Source organism: Fusarium musae, chromosome 8, assembly GCF_019915245.1.
Source record: "Fusarium musae strain F31 chromosome 8, whole genome shotgun sequence".
Taxonomy (NCBI): Eukaryota; Fungi; Ascomycota; class Sordariomycetes; order Hypocreales; family Nectriaceae; genus Fusarium; species Fusarium musae.
Window position 1 is genome coordinate 2,664,849 of NC_058394.1, and position 18,655 is coordinate 2,683,503.

An 18,655-nucleotide genomic window follows, 5' to 3' on the forward strand; every position below is an offset into this window, starting at 1 on the left:
GGAGGTGGAATTTATCCGGTTTTAGCTGTAGATATGTATTGAATGAATCACGACTTTGCCTTTGAGATCAATTAGTCAATTTTCAATCTGTGCCATGAGCTGTTCTGACAATAGTACTGAGACCATGGCTGACTCTTGAACCTGGTCTTCATCTGTCGGGTAGTAAGGGCGCGAGCTTCATCTTTTCTACAATTCATTACCGGATTTCCTTTTAATTCTCGCGAGACTTGAAATTGAACTTCAGCTAGGAAGGTAACTTGCCTGATAATCTTATTGTTGTATCTACGTAACCTAAGTTGTCTGCCATAGCGGCCACGCATCTATAGCTCACTATGGCGATCACCTGGATTAATATCCTAAGTATCCGCAGGCTATCTCTTCGTATCAAAAAGTAAATGACCATGGTTGCCCATCCAACCATGAATGGTTCCAGGGAGTCTCTTGTCCTCTTAGCTTTTAATAAGTCGAAAGACCACCACTAGATACCCTGCTGCTGTTACGCTGCTGAAATACGGCCAAAGATCATTATGAATTCGGCATGGCGGGATAGTGATTAACTTCGGGTTGTCAAAGATGTAACCGTGGTTCATGCGACTCCTATGGAACTCGACATGACTAGTGGGCATGCATACGAGCAGCAACTCGATATATCCCTTTTTCTTAGCAGGCAGGTCATCCGCAACAAGCTCTCAGTGATCGGTGGCACATCGTACACCTGAAGCACATCTTGCAGCGTTGCGATGTTGGAGAATGAATATTGGAAATTCTTCCCGATTGCCGTACTGAGCAGCAGCGGCTGCCCACCACAGGAATTCGATTGAAAAGGACGGATCGCCTAGAGGTTTGAGACGCATCCACATGTGCTGTTGATATCTTGGGTCAGGGTCTCCATCAGCTGGGGACTCTTCTTGATCAATGCGGACTGATGCCTTGGATGGCCAAGGCAGAGATTGGCCGTCGCTGAGTTAATCAGAAGACTCCGAGCTGGCTAGAGATTCGCTGCACTCTTGGGACGCTTCATTATCACCGGTAGAGAGGGCTGCAATGGCTACTTCAACTTCCGCCAACGCCCGTTCCAAGGAGGACTTGACAGATTGAAGTTGATTCATGTTGTAAAGTCCAGTGGTATAAGAAAGTTAGATATTGGTCTTTGGAAAGGGCTTACCTGTGGTGGTGTTGACGGCGGATTGGTGAGAAGACAGACTGCTGTAGAAGAATGGACTCTGAACCATTTTATGACGACATCCGGAGTTATTTCAGTTGATTGTTCTTCCGTTTACCTCACTGGGGCTTCTTAGAACTGAAAACCTTCTGTGGACAATTGATAAGCCTCAAGGCACAACGGATATGAATTCACGGAACAGGCCTGAAACAAAAGTGAGATGCTATGTGGAGTCGAAAAGAGCACTGTTCATGACAACAGGCAGTTTTATTCTTGAGTTCTCTGGTAAACAGGCAATGGGAGCCTCCATTGTCTTAGACTGTACCACTTCGACAAACTAGCCTTGGAACAAAGACTCACTGTACCACTGTTACTGTAATTATTGCTGGGCTTGTTCGTCGAGCCTTTGATTGGTTTTGCGAAGCGACCTGGAAACAGAGCATAACGAAAAAAAGTGAGGGCTGATAGAGTAATTGGGATCGCCACACAAATCGCAAGCGTTGCTTATGCTGTCCATTTGCCACCAGCGGCTGTATCCTCCGCGACGATACCACTGGTAACATGCGGAAGTATTAACCAAGTTGCGATGAGACCATGGCAGAGAAGCTCAGAAGTGACTAGCGAGAATGACGATGTGGATTGAAGCGATGCGTCATTGACTATGCGCCTACATTCCTTTGTAGGGACCATGATTTTGTGGGTTTGGTGAATAGAGCTTAACGACAACCGGGTCTAAATATGGTCAGAACATCAAGATACTGGGTATCTCTCTCGTTCCTAGCTCATGGTTCATGTCTTATGGACGGAGAATCTTTACGTCGACTTCTAGTCAGTAGTCAAAATGATAAATAACACATTTTTTGTTACCATCTACACTACACTTCTACTATCATTCATAAATGTTGTCATTTCGACCAGCTCAGCCGTGCTCGATGAAGCCTCCTGTTGAGCCTGAACCGGCGTTCCTTTGTAAATGATGCTCTCGGTATGACGCGAGGAATTCGGAGTTTTACCCGTCTGCCTGGGTGCCGATGATCCTTGGTGGGGATTCTTAGGGCCTGAGTCGACAGAACTTCCAAGTCTTGGGAATGCCTTAAGGATAAGCATTCGGAGATCAGGAAGACAGACACACCACAGTCCAACGTTGATTTCAATAACGGACCAGTAACAGGTCTCGAAACTGTCCCCTACAGCATGTCAGATGTGCATGGGGGTAATAGATTGATGAGCTTACAGGTTGGGTTCTGAGAGTTCCCAAAGGCAACCAAGTATCGCAGTCGCAAGATACTGACAATAGTGACACTACTTCAGTTAGTGGTTGAATAAACAGTACAAACGGACAACTTACAAAGTGCCGACCGTAAACATGATAGCTACAGCAAGCTTCCTTTGCCACTTCATCTGCAACTGAACCAACTGCCAAATAGGAATGGCCAACATCCAAACGTCCAAGATGATACCGACAGCTGCGATGGCCCAAGCCAACGGCTGAACCCCAAGACAATGTCCCTCATGCAACTTATCCCACCCTGTCCAGTAGAAGTTAATCGGCCGACATTGCGCAATGGCCAGGATGTCAAAGATGATCATGCCCAGGACCGAAAAAGCGATGGTACCCCATATCAGTCGTCGGACGCTTGCCACGGGGAAGATCCGGAGGTAGAAAAGGGCGACGCAAATCTTGGTCAGGAAGACGTCGGAAGCGTAGAGGACTTGACCAATGTAGATGTACTGCAAGCGTTAGATCGAAATAGTGGTTGTGACGGGAGACGTACGCAGAGATAGCTGTTGATAGTATCTGGGCTGAAAAGCCATGAATCTCTACCAAGACCATTACCCGAAACTATCCGCAGTCAGCATTGATTCCACCGAGTACGCAGACGACTTACGGCCATGGACACAAACAATAGTGTTGCCCAAATCGAGCACCTATCATAATTAGTAGGGCTCCCTTCTGATGATGATAAAGACTCACAAAGACTCCTACGACGAGATAATCATCCAGTCGAAACTTCCTCTCGTAGTGCAGCTTGTGCCAAACGCGGAGGCCAACCACAATCCCCGTGATTGCAATCAAGGTGATGGCCAAGATATCGAATTGCGCGTGTCTGTCTCGCACGGGAAACTCACAGGCAACGGAAGTGACATTCAGCGTCGCTACAGTCATCAGCATTTAATCAACACCAAACTCGCCGCACTCACCTAATGCGTCCCGCGGGAGGCATTTCTTCTGAACACAGCTCAAAACCTGCGTCTTGAGTTTTGGGTCGGCGCAAAGACACTCTACGTCGATGCCACAAGTCGACGTCGATACGAGGTCAATAAGACAACTCCCCTAAAAGAATTCAGTATTTCTCCGGTCGGGATAAGCGAGAGACATACCGCGCAGTCTGGAATCTTTGTCAGAAAGTCCGAGACATTATCGCCAAACACTTGGCAAACGAGACACGCCCACGTCACCAGCAACAGCAGCAGATGCATGCTTCAGATCCAGTTGATATGCAGCATGGTGGGAAGAAAACACACAGCTGTGATATTGACAGGGGAGGAAATAAGAGGAAATTGAGCAGTCATTTAATGGCTGATCCTCCCACTTATCTCACGTGGCAAGTTTAGCCTGGTGGAGAGATTGCCGATGCAAATCCCAACTTGACCCCATAGAGTTTGGGGCCTTGTTTCCAATAGACTGGAAGCGGAGTCATGTAGAAAAGAGCCGAACGAGATGAGAGAAAGAGACTAACTAGAAAGCCGGGAGAGTGTGTGTTGGGATGATAGGCGTGTTCTTTCAGGTACTGTGGAGGATCGACGGATTAGCGCAGGCATGGACTGGCGACTGATTCGGGGCGATAAAATGAATTGCTAATTCGGGTAAAGGCGTCTCGGCAGTTATGGATCCTCCTAAGCTAGACAAAATACTCACCACTGGCACAGATGTGAGGCTTTCTGTCGCCCGTTCCAAGCTATGCGGCCACTAAGGATCCGCGATCCACTTAGCAACGCTTATTGTCAAAGCGGAATGGAGTGAGATTATGCGTTCGAGTCAGTGACGCCAAGTTCGCCGAATTATTGAGAGCTTGTTATCTTGCCGTGTTACCGAACTTGCTGACAATGACTGACGTGAGCAATAATCCGTCGTGGTTGCAATCTTCACTGTGAACTAGATCTTATCACGACAACTGTTCGGCAGCGTCGTTGTTACTCGGCATCAGAATTGCATTCCAGGTGGCGTCACACTATGCAGGCACGGGTGATATTAGATTGTGGCCGGCGAGCGTCAAATGAACTCATTCAAGCCGACAGTGAATTTTTCCACTGCTTTCTTCAAAAGCATATTTCGGCACATTACTGCAACGCCCAAAACTTAGACATATTTGTCAAAGGGCCCAAAGGGGGAAAAAAAAGACAAGCTTGGCGCAGATAGTCTAAACAAGCTTGCGGGACAATATGCGCTAGATCTTCCCGACGTCTACAAACGGAATGGAAAGTGCGGCTAATGACAGTCTCGGAAACATTTGTCATTGATCTACCTGTAGCGTCATGAGCTGCTATCTTTATGCTGAGAGCTATGTGGCTGCTGGCACCGCGGGCTGTAAACAATGAGTACTTGACTTTCACTGCACAAAAACGCGAACCATGGACATTTCCGAATAAAGAACCATATGAACCTTATGTATTGACTACCTATTCTGAAGCATTTTGGGGACAAATAACCTATGAAAACGAGCGGAACTGGTTATCCGGGGTTGGGAAGAGGTGTGATGATTATCCCCGAGGCAAGGCCGAGAAGATACAATGCAAGCGCTTTATTTCCCTGTACTCATTTGAATACAATATCACGAAACACGATAAGCGTACTGCGAGACACTAGGAAGACCGGGTCCAAGATCTTATCGAGGCATGAACCTCCCTTGTTCTCTTGCCTCCCGGACCCTTCGGGCCATCTCCTCTCTCCTCGCTCTACAACGAAGACATTCCATCGGTACGAAACAGTGACGGCTATGAATGCCGACAGTGCAGTATCTCTAGCCGCTGAATAGAATGCTTTCTACACAAGGATCCTATTCATGAAAACTTCCCATATTTTTCCCGCAGTAGCATAGCTTCTCATAGTATATTACGGTGCACATCGTGAGCGGAAGGGTTCGAGGTTACTGTAGCCTAGGATGCAGATAGTGTTTCTCTTTGGAGGTGCTTTTTATCGTGGTAGAAATTTATGGAGGGCGTTGGAGATAAATGAGAAGACGAAAGAGGTCTGTTTTATATAGTCCAGACTTCATGGCCATGATGAAGTCTGCTATCAACATATAAGAGATTCTGTTGAGGAGTATTTGTTGCTAATCAGACCTTGGATGAAGTGTGAGTCTCTGTCTCGCGTCTACTGAGTGTAAGCGGCTTCTTCACCGTTGAGACTCAAGCCTACAATCACCACATATAACTCAAAGCTCAGCGGCGACAGACTGTGACTACGAAACGTGAAGACATGACGTGAAGAGAACCAAATATGACAGGACGAAGAGTGATCAACATACGGGGACTTCTCTTCATCAGATAATCAAGATAAATTCCCGTACTGATGCTGAAACGGAATGGAAGTGTTCTGCCTGGGTGCATTCTTTGGATGGAATGGCAAGTCTAGCGCCATGCAGAGTGCGTGAATGAGGTGGTTGACAAAATGGCAATAACAGGTTTTCAGCCCCGACACTGAAATATCATCATCTGTAAAGAACGTCTGTAAAGAACGTCTTGAGATGCTCAAGACGACACTCGATAGTCTGTCAAGTCATCATTCAGCTTCATTCGACGAACTAACTCACTGGCGCTGTTCACTAAGCCTATGAACGCGCTATTTAAAGTTATGGCATATAACAAAGAAGAAAAGTTTACCAAAGCTGGACACATAATGAACATGAGATGCTAGGAACGGTGACTGTGGTGAACATAGAATTTCCATTCAGTATAAAAGGCTTTGCTTGTTAGTTGTCTCTATCAAACCATCAATCCACTTTCGTCACTGTATGCCACTGGTTTCTCTTCCCGTATCCAAATCAATCACCTACAGACGAGACAATTTCAAGTTGCGCTTCTACCGAACGACTTGTAAGTCTGACACGACTACAAGAGCTAACAGTATGAATGAAGAAATTGCGATCATGGCGATCTCAGATTTAGAATCATCAACAAGCACCGGTTCCCAGGATATCGTAAGCTTGATTGAAGAACCAGCGACTCAAGAACAGTTGCCGTATTATAGACTCGACTTCATTGGTGAAAGAGACGCCTACTCTCCGAAAGTCATTCAGATTACATCCCACGGTCTCGTTCGACGTATCCACTGCGTATGGTTCACTGTAGAGTGGAATGACGGCGTGGAGTCATGGGAACCGGAATTTGCACTGCAGGGCTATCAACCAGAGCTGGTATATGCATACTGGCATGCAAAGAAGGGGGGACGTGATGAGGCCACTCGATTCGATAAGTTCCATGTGTTTGCGATTCTTGACCATGGTAGCATGTGGGATCATAGCAGTCGACGGGCTAAGGCGTTTTGTTATAAGATCCAGTGGGTTGGATATGACGAGAAGGATCACAGCTGGGAGCCGGCGTTCAAGATTGCTGGTATTGTTCCACGGATGAAGGAAGAGTATGACGAGATACATGGGCTGTGAACTCTGAGAGATGGTACAACGTGACAGGATGCATTGTCAGGTAGAAGAGGAATAACATTGACGGCTAAAAGGAGACGTGGAGGATTTCTTCCTTGGATATACTGAGAACACTGAAAGTCTCGTTGATGGAATGCAATTGAAACGAGATGTCTGGGAATGCCTGTTGACATGGAGGTTAAATACTAAGTTGAGAGTTTTGTATGGATCTCCTTGCCTCTGTAAACTCGGATAGCATTTTGGCATTCTTTTTTCCATATAGTAGGCCATGCTATAGTAAGGTTTAGGTTTTAAGGAATAGTTGAGTCAATCAGCAGTTCTGTCGTTACCCTGAAAGTGTAAGTACCCTGAGCGCAACCTGACTCTTGATGCTAACAACTCCCTAGTTGTAGTGGAGATCAAGCTTGTTGGGGCTACTGTCATGGCAGCTGTCTCAGCTGTGAGTATTGTGATAGAGGACAAGAGCTTTACTGCGAAAAGGGACAGTTCTATGGCTATGGCGAGTTCGATCAGGGCTCGCTCGCGACTTATTCAACTTGGAATGAGCATTTTGTCTTTCGTATTCCAGCAAGTATTCTATCCGCAGAGGCAGCTCCTCTGATGTGCGCAAGGGCAACGGTGTATTCCGCTCATCGCCGCGCTCAAGTCCAGTGGTATCACCGAGTGGGCATTCCTGGCCTCGGCGGTCTAGACCACCTAGCTGTTCAGTATGCCGCCAAGATGGGATGCCGTGTCATAGTCTATTCGCATTCACCTGGCAAGGAAAAAGCGGCTCGAAATCTGGGAGTGTCAGACTTCCAGGTCATGGAAGATGTGTCCCCTTCAAGCCGTGCTGTTGATTGTCTGCTCTTGACTGGTGCTCAACAACCGGACTGGTCTCAAGCACTGTCGCTAGTTCGATGTGGCGGTGTGATAAGCGCCATTATTTTGGATCCATCTGAGCTGAGATGCTCCTACGGAAGGTTCTGATGAACGTGATCAGGATCCAGGGGCGTCTTAGTAATAGAGGGGCAGGGGTCTCCTCAAGCTGGGACTTATGCCCTCGCCATTACTTGGCTCTGTATTAAGCTGATTCTATATAGACCGAGAATGATTCCGTGAAGATCACATTATAGGAAAGATTAATGAACATGGTCTAAAATCCGAAGAATAGTCTAGACTGTACAGATTGTATTGCGGTATGCTAGTAGTTCCAATATGAAAAGCCCATTAAAGTAGTAACGGCCAGAGGCCCGTTTCCTCTTCACATCTGGATCCCCTTAAAAGCTTAAGGTATCTGGCATCTCAATTGTGTCCCCGCGAAATTATAGCTTTGGCCCCGGGCGAGGCCTAGGTTTAGGGGGAGTAGGCGTTGGGTTTGCTGGAGCAGGCATGCTTTTGCGAGTAGCGGTAGAAATAATATGTATGTCTTTGAGGATTTCAAAATTGGCGGTATACCTAGATGTGAAGTTGGAAAGAGTCCGGGCATGTTGGCTTGTTGATCGGGGTTTATATACACCTGAAGCTTCTGTGACTCACTGACGTATGGCAGTCGCATCTGTAACAATCACAAACTTAACAACGTTGTACAGCCATTCACTGCGACTGACGACACTACAAACAGCGCGACATGCAACTGTTACAAGCAATTAATATTAATTGTGAAAAAGAAACTACTCTGACAAACATTCTCTTCCGTGCATAACAACTTCAACCGAGGTGCTGCTTGATCTCTTGCTGCGTCCACTCCCAAAGCTTTTCACGCGCCTCCTTATCCTGACTGAGTTTGCTTCCTTTGCCCTTCACACCAACAGGGTGATAGAAAACACCACTCTCAGCCTTGGGGTCAGTCGCTGCCCACAGCTGATTCAGCGCACCCTTCGAAGCATCAACAGCAATGAAGCTATTAATAACCCGGGTGAGTGTTCCCATGATAAGACTGTTCTCCCTAACAGGGCCCGTAAGATTCGTGTGTACGACTCCTGGATGGATGCTGATGACCTTGATCTTGGGATATCGCTCGTCAAGGGCTGCGGCGTAGTGGACGTTTGCGAGTTTCGATATCCCATAGCGCGTTATCGTAGAGATGCTAGGCATCGTGGTCTTGAGCTGATCCGACTGATAAGGGTTCTTTGAAGCCATAGTCTCCGCCGCTGACGAAACGAATACGATTCTCACATCAGGATTGGTCTTGGCCGTCTCTTCGAGAGTAGGGAGGAGGAGATGGGTGAAGAAGGCATGTCCCATGTGGTTCGTGCCGAACTGGATCTCGTAGCCTTCCTTGGTGAGACCCTCTGGCGTCATCATGATGCCGGCATTGTTTATGAGGATATCGAGTCGAGAGGAAGATGCTTGGAACTCTGCGGCGGCAGATTTGATGCTCGATAGGGAAGCGAGATCAAGAGCAAGAAAAGATACCGCTTCGGTGTTGGAGCCGCTTTGTTTAAGCTCATTAACGGCTTGCTCGAACTTTTCTTTGCTGCGACAAGCGAGGAAGATCCTCGAAGGTTCATGCTTCAAAAGCACCCGAGCGGTCTCAAGACCAAGGCCCGAGTTTCCTCCAGTGATGAGGATGACTTTGCCCTTCTGGCTGGGGATGTCAGTATCTGGAGAAAATTTGACAGTCATTTTGTGGTTTGTCTGGGAGAGAATAAATGGCGAGCTAAATGGTGTCCTAATATATGTAGCAAGGGCGGGCTCGGAATCGTGGATTGTCCCGTATAGGTCTCTTAAGTCCGATGCTAGGCTGTTTCCGCACGGTAGTTGCATAAACTCGAAGCTTCGGCAAATGCTTTATTGATGGTGACATTCAAAGTGGGGGCTGAAACAAGCATCTGACCAATAAAGTACCTTTAAACAAAGAATGGAATGTAAAGCAAATACATATAATAGAGAAGAATCTAGTAAATTAATCTTTCTTCTTTCGCAGATCCATCCCTTCGTAGTCCGGAAGTTTCCAGTCACCCGTATCCTCCCTCATAGCATTTTTAGCAAGGACATCCAATCTGAAGAAAGAAGCAATGGCGAGGAAGAGGTTCAATGCCATAAGCAAAATCGGGCCTGATGGCATCTTGTACCAGTAGGTCTTGTTCTTCTCAATACCATCCTGAACAGTCTTCATGAAAGGGCGGAACCGCTCCTCGTAAGTATGCAAAGCTTCGGTTGGCTCTAGCATCGCAGCGGCAATGTCTCTGGATCTCGCCAGCCAAGACGTCCGACAAGGCTGGAGATTGTGCCCATCCCCGTGGCTGCTGTAGGGCAATAGGCTGCGTCACCCAGAAGCCCGACTCTTCCATTGAACCCAGTGTCTAACCTGACAACGCCCATGTGCTCGCAATAGAAGTCGGCTGAGTCACTCATCTCTTTGATAAGCTCCCCTGACCGCCATCCAGCGGAGCCGAAGAGCTCTGAGAAGATGGGCTTTTCATCCTCTGCGCCATGCCGTCGGGCAGCCATTACGCGTTCGGAATTGTTAAGGCCAACGAGATATGTTTGGATGCGATCGGTCGAATGTCTTCGGGTAAAGAGTAGTTGCTTGCCTGGAGCGATATAAGCAGTTCCATTGCATATCTCGCCCTTCTCCAACGCGTGAGGGAAGGTAAAGTAAACAGCATAGACCCCCAGAAAGGCGTTCTAGGAACTTTAGATGTATCTGACTTGCAATTTCTTCTTACGTGGCCTTAGTTGAGCACTTGAACGAGACGCTCGCATTCTGGTGGTAAACGAGATATTAAAGGAGATAGCATAGCACTGAGCTGTCAGGTCTCGGAAGCTTGCTTCAAACAAATGACGAAGCGACGGTAAAAACCCCTTTGTGGTGGCTGAAGGGTTACGGAACTTTATCATCTATTATTCCCCCCTTTGGCCACATCGTTTAGGGACTGGGTCACAAATATCCTCATGTTGTTTCCCCCATGATTCGAGGCTTGATCAAAGGTTTGTAATAAATAGCATGCCTTGATTGGCAATACAGACCAGCATAAGCCATTTTGTAAATCGAGAAGAAAATGGTTTCCGACCAGACTCACGGATTGACTACTCGGCTTCAAGCTCCTTGGTTGAGATTGTGTCCCATTATAGAGTACCTGTCACCAGGAGAGGTACAGTAGGTAGAGGATCACGGACAAGCAGTGAAGCTTGGAGTTCCTCAAATCGGTCCATCTTTAATAATATTAATTCATATATTATTATAGAATTTTCTCTAAATCAAGTTTTCTATATATATTAGTACTTCTTAATAAAAGTGTTGAAAGGCCAGTGAAAGAAAAGAGACCCGAAATATATCCAGGCGACTCCGAAAACTTAAATCATCATGATTCAAAAGGAAAGGGGCAAAGTGATGCTATCCCAGCAACACCAGATACCGAACCATTGGTATATGACCACTCAGAGAAAGAACAAACAGCGCTTGACACGGACCAAGATGGACGTCGCTCTCAAAGGACCCCGTTAAGACCTGACAAGCTGAATGAAGCCGCTCCTCAGTGTAATGGATGGGGCTTCCCTGCCACCGTTGCTCGGCCGGTCACTCGTCTCCTTCTGACGCAGACACCACACTGAGATACATTGCCAGAAGAAACTCCGCAAGGCACGAGCCACCGAGAGCCAGAAATGTACCAACCTCAGAGAAGAGCCACCATCGAAGACGTACCAGATAGCGGCGGTGAAGTCGCATCTGACCCCACAAGACCGCTGGGTCCGGGGACACTGGTCCGAGGCCATGCCGCCAAGTAGTAACAAGAAAGGAGGAATAAATGTAGCCGAAAGATACAGAAAGATAAGGCTATTGTCGAGGAGCCGGGGACGAGCGACAGCAGGCGTCAGTTCTTACTGACATACTCGGGAGAAGGACTAGGCTCAGAGCCAGAAACAAAAGAAGATAAAGCTCACGCAAGAGAAGCAGAACGACAACGCAGATGGGAAGAGAGAGAAATTGAACGCGACAGACGAAACAGATCGCGAGGAAACGTTGTTTCGCTTAACAGGATTGACATGTATTGTTTCTGTCAAGTAGACATCTACCGGGGCTTCTAGGCTACACCATGGAGACCCGACGCACCGACAGATACATCACTAGTCGGCGCCGTCACTGTCATTCCGGAAGCGTTGTTGGGTTTTTAGGAAGAGGATGTCAGCTTGGTTTACTGTAATCCCAATCGCTTCTACACAACACGAGACCGGATTACGTACGGGGGTATGTCATACCCTGCGTACGCAAGTAATACCCGTGGTGGTGTTATTGCAAGAGGTTCATACAAGGGTGTACGAGTTCCAGCGTTTCAGTACACTGTTCCGGCGCTAGAATTACTGCATTCATATGAGTGGCAAGTTTCTAGTTACTGACACGACCAGGAGCGGTATTGTGAAGACCCCAATATCGAACTAATGCGAATAGACGCTTGGCTCTCGTACGTGGGTTGCACAGAACGAATTGCAAGTGGGCCTATAGACCTGTGGAAGGGAGCACCGGCACTTGTGTGACTGCTGCAAGCTGACTTTGAGGCGGATTTCATGAACATTTGATCTCTCAGCTAAGGAGGGTGGTAATGAGGACATACAGGGTTTGGCTGACAATGCGATGGACTTCCTTGCAGATGAGGAGCTTGATGAGGCTGGGCAGTTGAAAATACTTGTTGCTTTGCTCCATGCTGTCAAGGTTTGTCTGTGTATTGGCGGGATCGAATATTCGTGAGATGCACGAGATTCTTAGGAAGGATGTTCAGGCGCATCTTGTTTGAGATTCATCGCGAGCCGATTGATATTAGGAAGAGCGATAGAAGTACAGGTAATACTTTACCTGAAAGAAAAGACTGGCATTGGACTGAATTGAACTGGGCTTCATTGTTTGTTTCATGAATCTGCCGCTTTTTGGACTACCCTAAACGCTACAAGTTTCTTATCGATACTTCCTAATCGGGTAGTTTCACCGATAACGAACCCCGCACACTGCAAAGTATAACCTGTTCAGATCTCTCATGATCAATGATTCTGAACATCGCATCCTCTGAGACCTGACTATTGTTCAAGATACAAATCTTGTGTCCCAGTTTCAAGGCAACGATGAAATTTACTCTATTCTCTGGCACACCGGGTCAATCACCTCTTCCAGAGAACCCAGAATCCGAGCCCTTTGAACTCGTCGCTATTCCCGGCCCCGACATTTGGAGAACTCCCTCTTGCGCTGGAGGCCGCGATGACTTCACCGGACCAATCTACGCAACCCCCCTTCCCCTAGCCTCATTCAAAAGCGCAAAAGTCACAATCTCCTCAGACTTTCCCGGGAACTACTCCCAAGGCGGTCTTATTCTCTTCATGCCCGAAAGCATCCCAATCACTCAAACCGGCCTTGAGGAATCACCACGGACATGGATCAAAACTGGTATCGAGAGGGTCGACGGTGAATTCTTTGCTTCCGTCGCTGCTGCGAAACCATACTCGGACTGGAGTTTGGTTAGGCTGGAGGATAGTTGTGCGACGTTTGAGATGGAGAAGGTAAAGGGGTCGCTTTGGATTTATGTTACGGGGAGGGATGGGAGGAGGACGCCTGTGAGGAAGTTGACTTGGGTTGTAGATGTTTCTCCGCAGAATGATATCTGGATTGGTGTTGCGGCTTGTATGCCCAAGGGTGATGAGAGTGAGAGCGGCGGAATGTTGAAAGTGCAGTTTCGAGACTTCTCTATTACAACTCAATAGTCCAGTAAAGATACAATTTAGGCAGCTTACTGTATTGAGATAACTGGTTTCACCTGTTGCGAGAATCTCAGATTAGGGTTTATGATGGTAATTGTGTGTTGCTGCGGCGGCCCGGAATCCCTGACTCGGATGTCCGGTTTCGCCTCAAAGACGATTAGTTCAGGTCGCTTTTGCCAGGGTCGAGGGAGCCCATGATACGCGGAGAGGTGATACCAGTGGAATTGCAGACCAGCGAACAAAGCCGAGTTACCGAGTCATGTACCTCGCTCACAAGGCCCAGGCATGATGTTAACGACAATCACCACCGGTAGGATAAACGCCGTCTCCAGAAGAGGTGTTGTTCCCGTGCGCAGGTCTGGTAAAGGTATCTGTTTCAATGTGCTCCCAATCAGCGATAGAGTATTGCTAAGCGAGGCGTCCAATGTTCTATCCAGTTCTGCAGTTGTTCATGTCAGTGTGTTGAGTTATAATTAATTATCCATAGTGTTTCATTCTTTTAGACATGCTACAGGTTCGACTACAAAATTACAAAACGACCTTTCAATAGCTAAGCAGTGTAAGAATGCTGTTCAAGTTACGGTTTGCATTCGCCTACCCACTCGGCGTAGAGCTCAAGGCGACCGTTTGTTCACGGTACCGCATTCAGTATTCTTGATATACATCCAAAGAACCCAGGCAGAATAGGTGAACTGACACTGGGCAGCAATCGCCTAGAAACTGTATAAAGGTATCGGAAAGTAGCACTGTCAGCCACAGTAGAGTCAATTCTTGCAGCATCAGGTATCCCAGAAGTGAACCCAAGTACACTCACCTTCATAACATCCGCCCACTATGAAGACCACGCAACGTGAACTCCTTCCTCTCTCCATCATCTTGATGTTGATCTTCACCCTTCTCATCTTCTTCTCCTTCTGCATCACCATCCTAAAGAACATCCGACTTCTCCTCAATCTTTTCATCACTGCCGTGTACTACTGTATTATTCCAGTTAGTGGTATCGCACTAGTCTTCTACTTGATTCGTTCAGCTGCCTAGGTATCTTGGTCACCGGCTTCGGACTGATGCCGGTCTTCACAATGCCCTTTTGGTTGGGCCTCTTGACTGGGTTTTTGTTTTTCCATGCCTTGAAGTCTCCCCATATCTTCTTTGGACACTTCATCAACTTGTTTTTCAAGGTGTCCCTCTTGTTGTTGTTTTATCGCTGTCTTTGTCAGATCAAGGAGTCCCTGCAGCGATATTTGGGTCCGCGGACTTGAACCACGAAGTAGGATGAAGGCTTGGTAAAGGCAGAATGTTGATGGTTAGGGTAGAGCAGTATTCCGCCGTCGGGGCTAGAGGAGGGAAGAACTGTCAGGATGTGAATCCTAAGGGATAAAGATGGTTAGGTAGTTTAGCCTAAGCCTAGGAAAACTGCCAAGTTTATTCTAGTACTACCGTCTCAAGTTGTGACTTTTCGTGATTCCCAACCGCCCAGTGTATCGGATCTTTCATGTAGTAGCAGACAAATCATTTAGAAAGCCACTGAATAATGCAATTAAAATTTGCCCATAGGTTGAGGTATCTAAGTCGTACTAACTAAAAACGAAGCGATTAAAGACGAAACTGCACCACGTTCTCCCTCTTTATGAACCACTATTCAAGAGGCTCCTTGACACTAGGAGCAGACCCATGTTGTGAGACCTGTTCCTCCGTCCACTCCCAGAACCGTTTCGCGTGGCCAGTCCCCCCCTCAGCCTCAGTCTTCGATCCTTTCACCATAGCCGGGAGCGCATGCCACAATCTTCCCCACGGCGAAACTACAAGTACATCACGTCAGTGCATGCACAAAGCAGCATCTCAAGGATTACTTACTGAATCTGCCCGAACTGTCAAGCGTCACGTCAGGAGAGAACCCAGCAAAGATATTAACATACCCACCATAGTGCGACGGATAAAAAACAGTCTTCCGAAGAATCCAAGTCAGAAACTTCCCCTGCGTGCGCCAAAGCTCTGAGTCGAGATTGCCAGGGTTGAGCGGCACAGAGATGATACCGTCGCTTTTATGGCGTGCAGCATATTCCGTGGCGTGGTAGTAATTGCCCAGCTTGCTAATCGCATATTGTTGGAATAGGCTCTGCTTTTCGATACCTTTGACTCGGTCGATGTACTTTTTCGTGGACGTCCAAAACGCGGCTGTAGACGACGCCCAAACCACACGAACACTTCCTGATGGAGATGTCTTCGCCGTCTCAACCAACACAGGTGTTAATCTCTGTGTAAGGGCAAAACTACCAAGACAATTGACTCCCAGCTGTAGTTCGTAGCCCTGCTTTGTCTTGGATCCATACTCGGGGAATCCAACGCCTGCATTATTAAAAAGAACATGGAGTTTGTCTTCCATACTCAAGAACTCTGAAGCCGCTGCTTGAACACTATCAAGGTCGGCGAGGTCAAGTTGGACGCAGATCAATTCGCCGTGTGATTCCGGAAAGGCAGCTTTGATCTCGTCGCGAGCCTTTTCGTTTTTTGTAGTCGTTCGTGCGAACATGTAGACTTTTGCGTTTTTGCTGTAGACCATCTTGGCGATTTCTTTGCCGACGCCGGTGTTTGAGCCTGTGATGGCAATCACCTAGAGGTTGAAAGCAAACGTGAGTGACGGTTAGGGGGGGATTATGGATAGCGACGAACTTTGCCTTTGAGGTCGGGTAAATCATTTTCTGTATATTTTGGGCTGCCGGCGAATAAGCTCTGGCGTACGATGTTGAATGCTGCTGCCATACTGTCGTTCTACGTTGCCTGGTGTCACATACGATTGTATTTAGGTGAGCCAACAAGTTGTACTGGGTAGCAGGCTATTTATTATTTTTCCTGTGATGGCGCGTCGCGTCGATGATGCACTTCCCAGGACATGATGATCGACATCGGCACTCGGAAGCTAATCTTCAGTGGTCTAAGCGCACTGGAAGCGCTAAAGATGATTCGTTAACTGCAGAATAGTGCATCGCTAGCCCCAACTTTAACCGTGTGCCGGGACCGAGGTATGACGTCTCCATCTAAAGCCTTGTCTGTCTTGCTCGCTCGTCCAAATCAACCAGGTCTCAGTGTCTTCAGTGACAAGATAACAGACTTTATTCTAATTCATAAATGCAATTTATTGATACCACAAATAACTACTGCAGCTTCAACACATCCTTCAACACCACCAGCGCGCCAAACAACTCGTTATCATGATACTTCCTCGCCACAATCTGAAGAGTAATCGGAGCACCAGTAAAGTCTGACTCCTCCCATAACTTCTTCACCTGTCCACAAGCCTCACTCAGCGGCTCATACCCACTAGCATACTTCTCACTCCCTTCCACCTTGAAGGGTGTAGGTACGACGACACCAGGATAATCCACAAGGTTATACAGCGATGTATAGTTCCAGAAGAACGCCGTATCATGCGCTGAAGCAGGTCCGACGAATGCAGGTCCAATGAGTATATCAACGTCTTGATCTTGCCAGCTCTTGGCGAATGCCCAGCGGAATTCATCTCGTTCTCGACGCATGAGACTCAAGTCGACGGCGTTCTTCATGCCAAGTGGCTCTGCATCCTTCCAGATCCAGTCACTGAGAGGATGGATGGGTTCGCCGGTAGCTTGAATGGCATCTCGTGATGGCTGACCACCGTCAGGCCAATACATGCGTCGAATCTTTGACCAAGCGCCCGCCGAGTCAAACACTTTAAAGTCCTTGAGCTCAATAAGGTCTTTGTATCTTGGATCACAGAGCTGCTCTCGTGCCCAAGCCAGAGCCTTAACAACGGGAGGCTGAGGAACGATGAATCCATCGTCGCCAACGAAGCCAATCTTCAACCGACCATTGATGGGAGTCTTGAGGCCATTCCAAGGAATGGGCACCAATCTCGGGTCCTTCAAATGGGGCTTGCACGACAACACGCTCTGCATCAATAGGTCCATGTCTCTCAAGCTGCGGCACATGGGCCCAGTTGATGCCAAAACAGTCAACTCAGCTGGAAACGGCATCGCATCAAAACCTCTCATCGGCATTGTGTATGACGTTGGCTTGAATCCGTAGATACCGCAAAAGGCTGCGGGACCGCGGATACTACCGCCGATATCAGTACCGACACCAAGAACAGAACCCTTCATTGCAATAAGGGCTGCTTCGCCGCCGGTTGATCCACCTGCTGAGAGGTTGATGTTGAACGGGTTGAGGGTACGACCCCAAAGGGAATCGGTTTCAAGATGCATGATGGTTTGGGGCTGATTGGTCTTGCAGTAGAATACAGCACCAAGACTTCTCAGAATAGCAACCATGTCACTGTCTGTCGTATCCTCTCTTAAGCTCGCTAGACACCCTTGGGAGGAAAGCGTGCCAGCTATGGCCATGTGCTCTTTGATGCTGATTGGCAGTCCATGCAGAGGACCAATAGGTTTCCCATGCTTAGCCATGTACTCATCAAGACCTCTCGCCTGACCAATAGCTTCATCCATAAGCCACTGCGTTAAACAACAGGTGAGTTGATGCGCAATGATAGAACGCTTGGCAAAAGCAGTGGCGACTTGAACAGCTGAAAATTCACGGCTGGCCAGTGCTTGTAGTAGACCAACGGCATCATAGTCTTGTGTGATGCGGACCTCATCTTTAGTGAGGATGCCGCAGGAAGAAGGAATGTTGGAAACGTCGAGGGGAGGGTTGGCGATGAGTTCAGCGGGGAGGTAGTACTCTTGAGGGACTTTGGACTTGATGGTGTTGAGAAGAGCAGCGCGTCTAGCTTCAAAGGCGGGCGTTCCGCGAGGAACAGGCTTTGGCTGGACAGTGAATAGAGTGTTTTGCTCTAGATCATCTGTGGCTCTGACTTGAATGATGGAGGCATCTTTGACCAGGGCTTGGGGCTGAGATAGCGGGAGAGGGGTTGGTGAAACGACGCTCATGATGGACTGAAGATGTTGATAAGAGTTGAAGTGTCAAGAGATAATGAACCTGGAATGGAAAGATACAGAAATCAGATAGATTGAAAGATAACTTAAGTATTAATACTGTTTAAAGTTGCACAAAAGGGATTATCTTGTTCCCCTCGCCGGCCCAACATTGTAACGTTCGGAATTGCATTCCTAGACTCTTAGGGTAGGTCGACACGAGGATCCGTCGCAAATACACATCATTGGCCCCA

General features: G+C 47.7%; 7 protein-coding genes across 7 annotated transcripts; 2 read left to right on the top strand and 5 right to left on the bottom strand.

The window, feature by feature from the left end:
* Nucleotides 1-2,032: 2,032 nt before the first annotated feature.
* On the bottom strand, nt 2,033-3,057 carry J7337_011133 (uncharacterized protein; the record flags this gene model as incomplete). The annotated part of the gene is made up of 4 exons (XM_044828683.1): nt 2,033-2,349; nt 2,397-2,467; nt 2,511-2,893; nt 3,052-3,057. 4 exons carry the CDS (start codon nt 3,055-3,057, stop codon nt 2,033-2,035), a joined length of 777 nt encoding a protein of 258 aa, XP_044677237.1.
* A 3,255-nt stretch (nt 3,058-6,312) lies between these two features.
* Nucleotides 6,313-6,828, top strand: J7337_011134 (uncharacterized protein; the record flags this gene model as incomplete). Its single annotated transcript, XM_044828684.1, has 1 exon — nt 6,313-6,828. One exon carries the CDS (start codon nt 6,313-6,315, stop codon nt 6,826-6,828), a length of 516 nt encoding a protein of 171 aa, XP_044677238.1.
* A 1,686-nt stretch (nt 6,829-8,514) lies between these two features.
* On the bottom strand, nt 8,515-9,432 carry J7337_011135 (uncharacterized protein; the record flags this gene model as incomplete). Its single annotated transcript, XM_044828685.1, has 1 exon — nt 8,515-9,432. The coding sequence occupies one exon, from the start codon at nt 9,430-9,432 to the stop codon at nt 8,515-8,517; it is 918 nt and encodes a 305-aa protein (XP_044677239.1).
* Nucleotides 9,433-9,712: 280 nt separating this feature from the next.
* Nucleotides 9,713-10,260, bottom strand: J7337_011136 (uncharacterized protein; the record flags this gene model as incomplete). Its single annotated transcript, XM_044828686.1, has 2 exons — nt 9,713-9,995; nt 10,118-10,260. 2 exons carry the CDS (start codon nt 10,258-10,260, stop codon nt 9,713-9,715), a joined length of 426 nt encoding a protein of 141 aa, XP_044677240.1.
* A 2,604-nt stretch (nt 10,261-12,864) lies between these two features.
* J7337_011137 (uncharacterized protein) lies at nt 12,865-13,497 on the top strand (the record flags this gene model as incomplete). The annotated part of the gene is made up of 1 exon (XM_044828687.1): nt 12,865-13,497. The coding sequence occupies one exon, from the start codon at nt 12,865-12,867 to the stop codon at nt 13,495-13,497; it is 633 nt and encodes a 210-aa protein (XP_044677241.1).
* A 1,632-nt stretch (nt 13,498-15,129) lies between these two features.
* Nucleotides 15,130-16,054, bottom strand: J7337_011138 (uncharacterized protein; the record flags this gene model as incomplete). The annotated part of the gene is made up of 2 exons (XM_044828688.1): nt 15,130-15,293; nt 15,349-16,054. 2 exons carry the CDS (start codon nt 16,052-16,054, stop codon nt 15,130-15,132), a joined length of 870 nt encoding a protein of 289 aa, XP_044677242.1.
* A 592-nt stretch (nt 16,055-16,646) lies between these two features.
* Nucleotides 16,647-18,416, bottom strand: J7337_011139 (uncharacterized protein; the record flags this gene model as incomplete). The annotated part of the gene is made up of 1 exon (XM_044828689.1): nt 16,647-18,416. The coding sequence occupies one exon, from the start codon at nt 18,414-18,416 to the stop codon at nt 16,647-16,649; it is 1,770 nt and encodes a 589-aa protein (XP_044677243.1).
* Between the last annotated feature and the right edge of the window lie 239 nt (nt 18,417-18,655).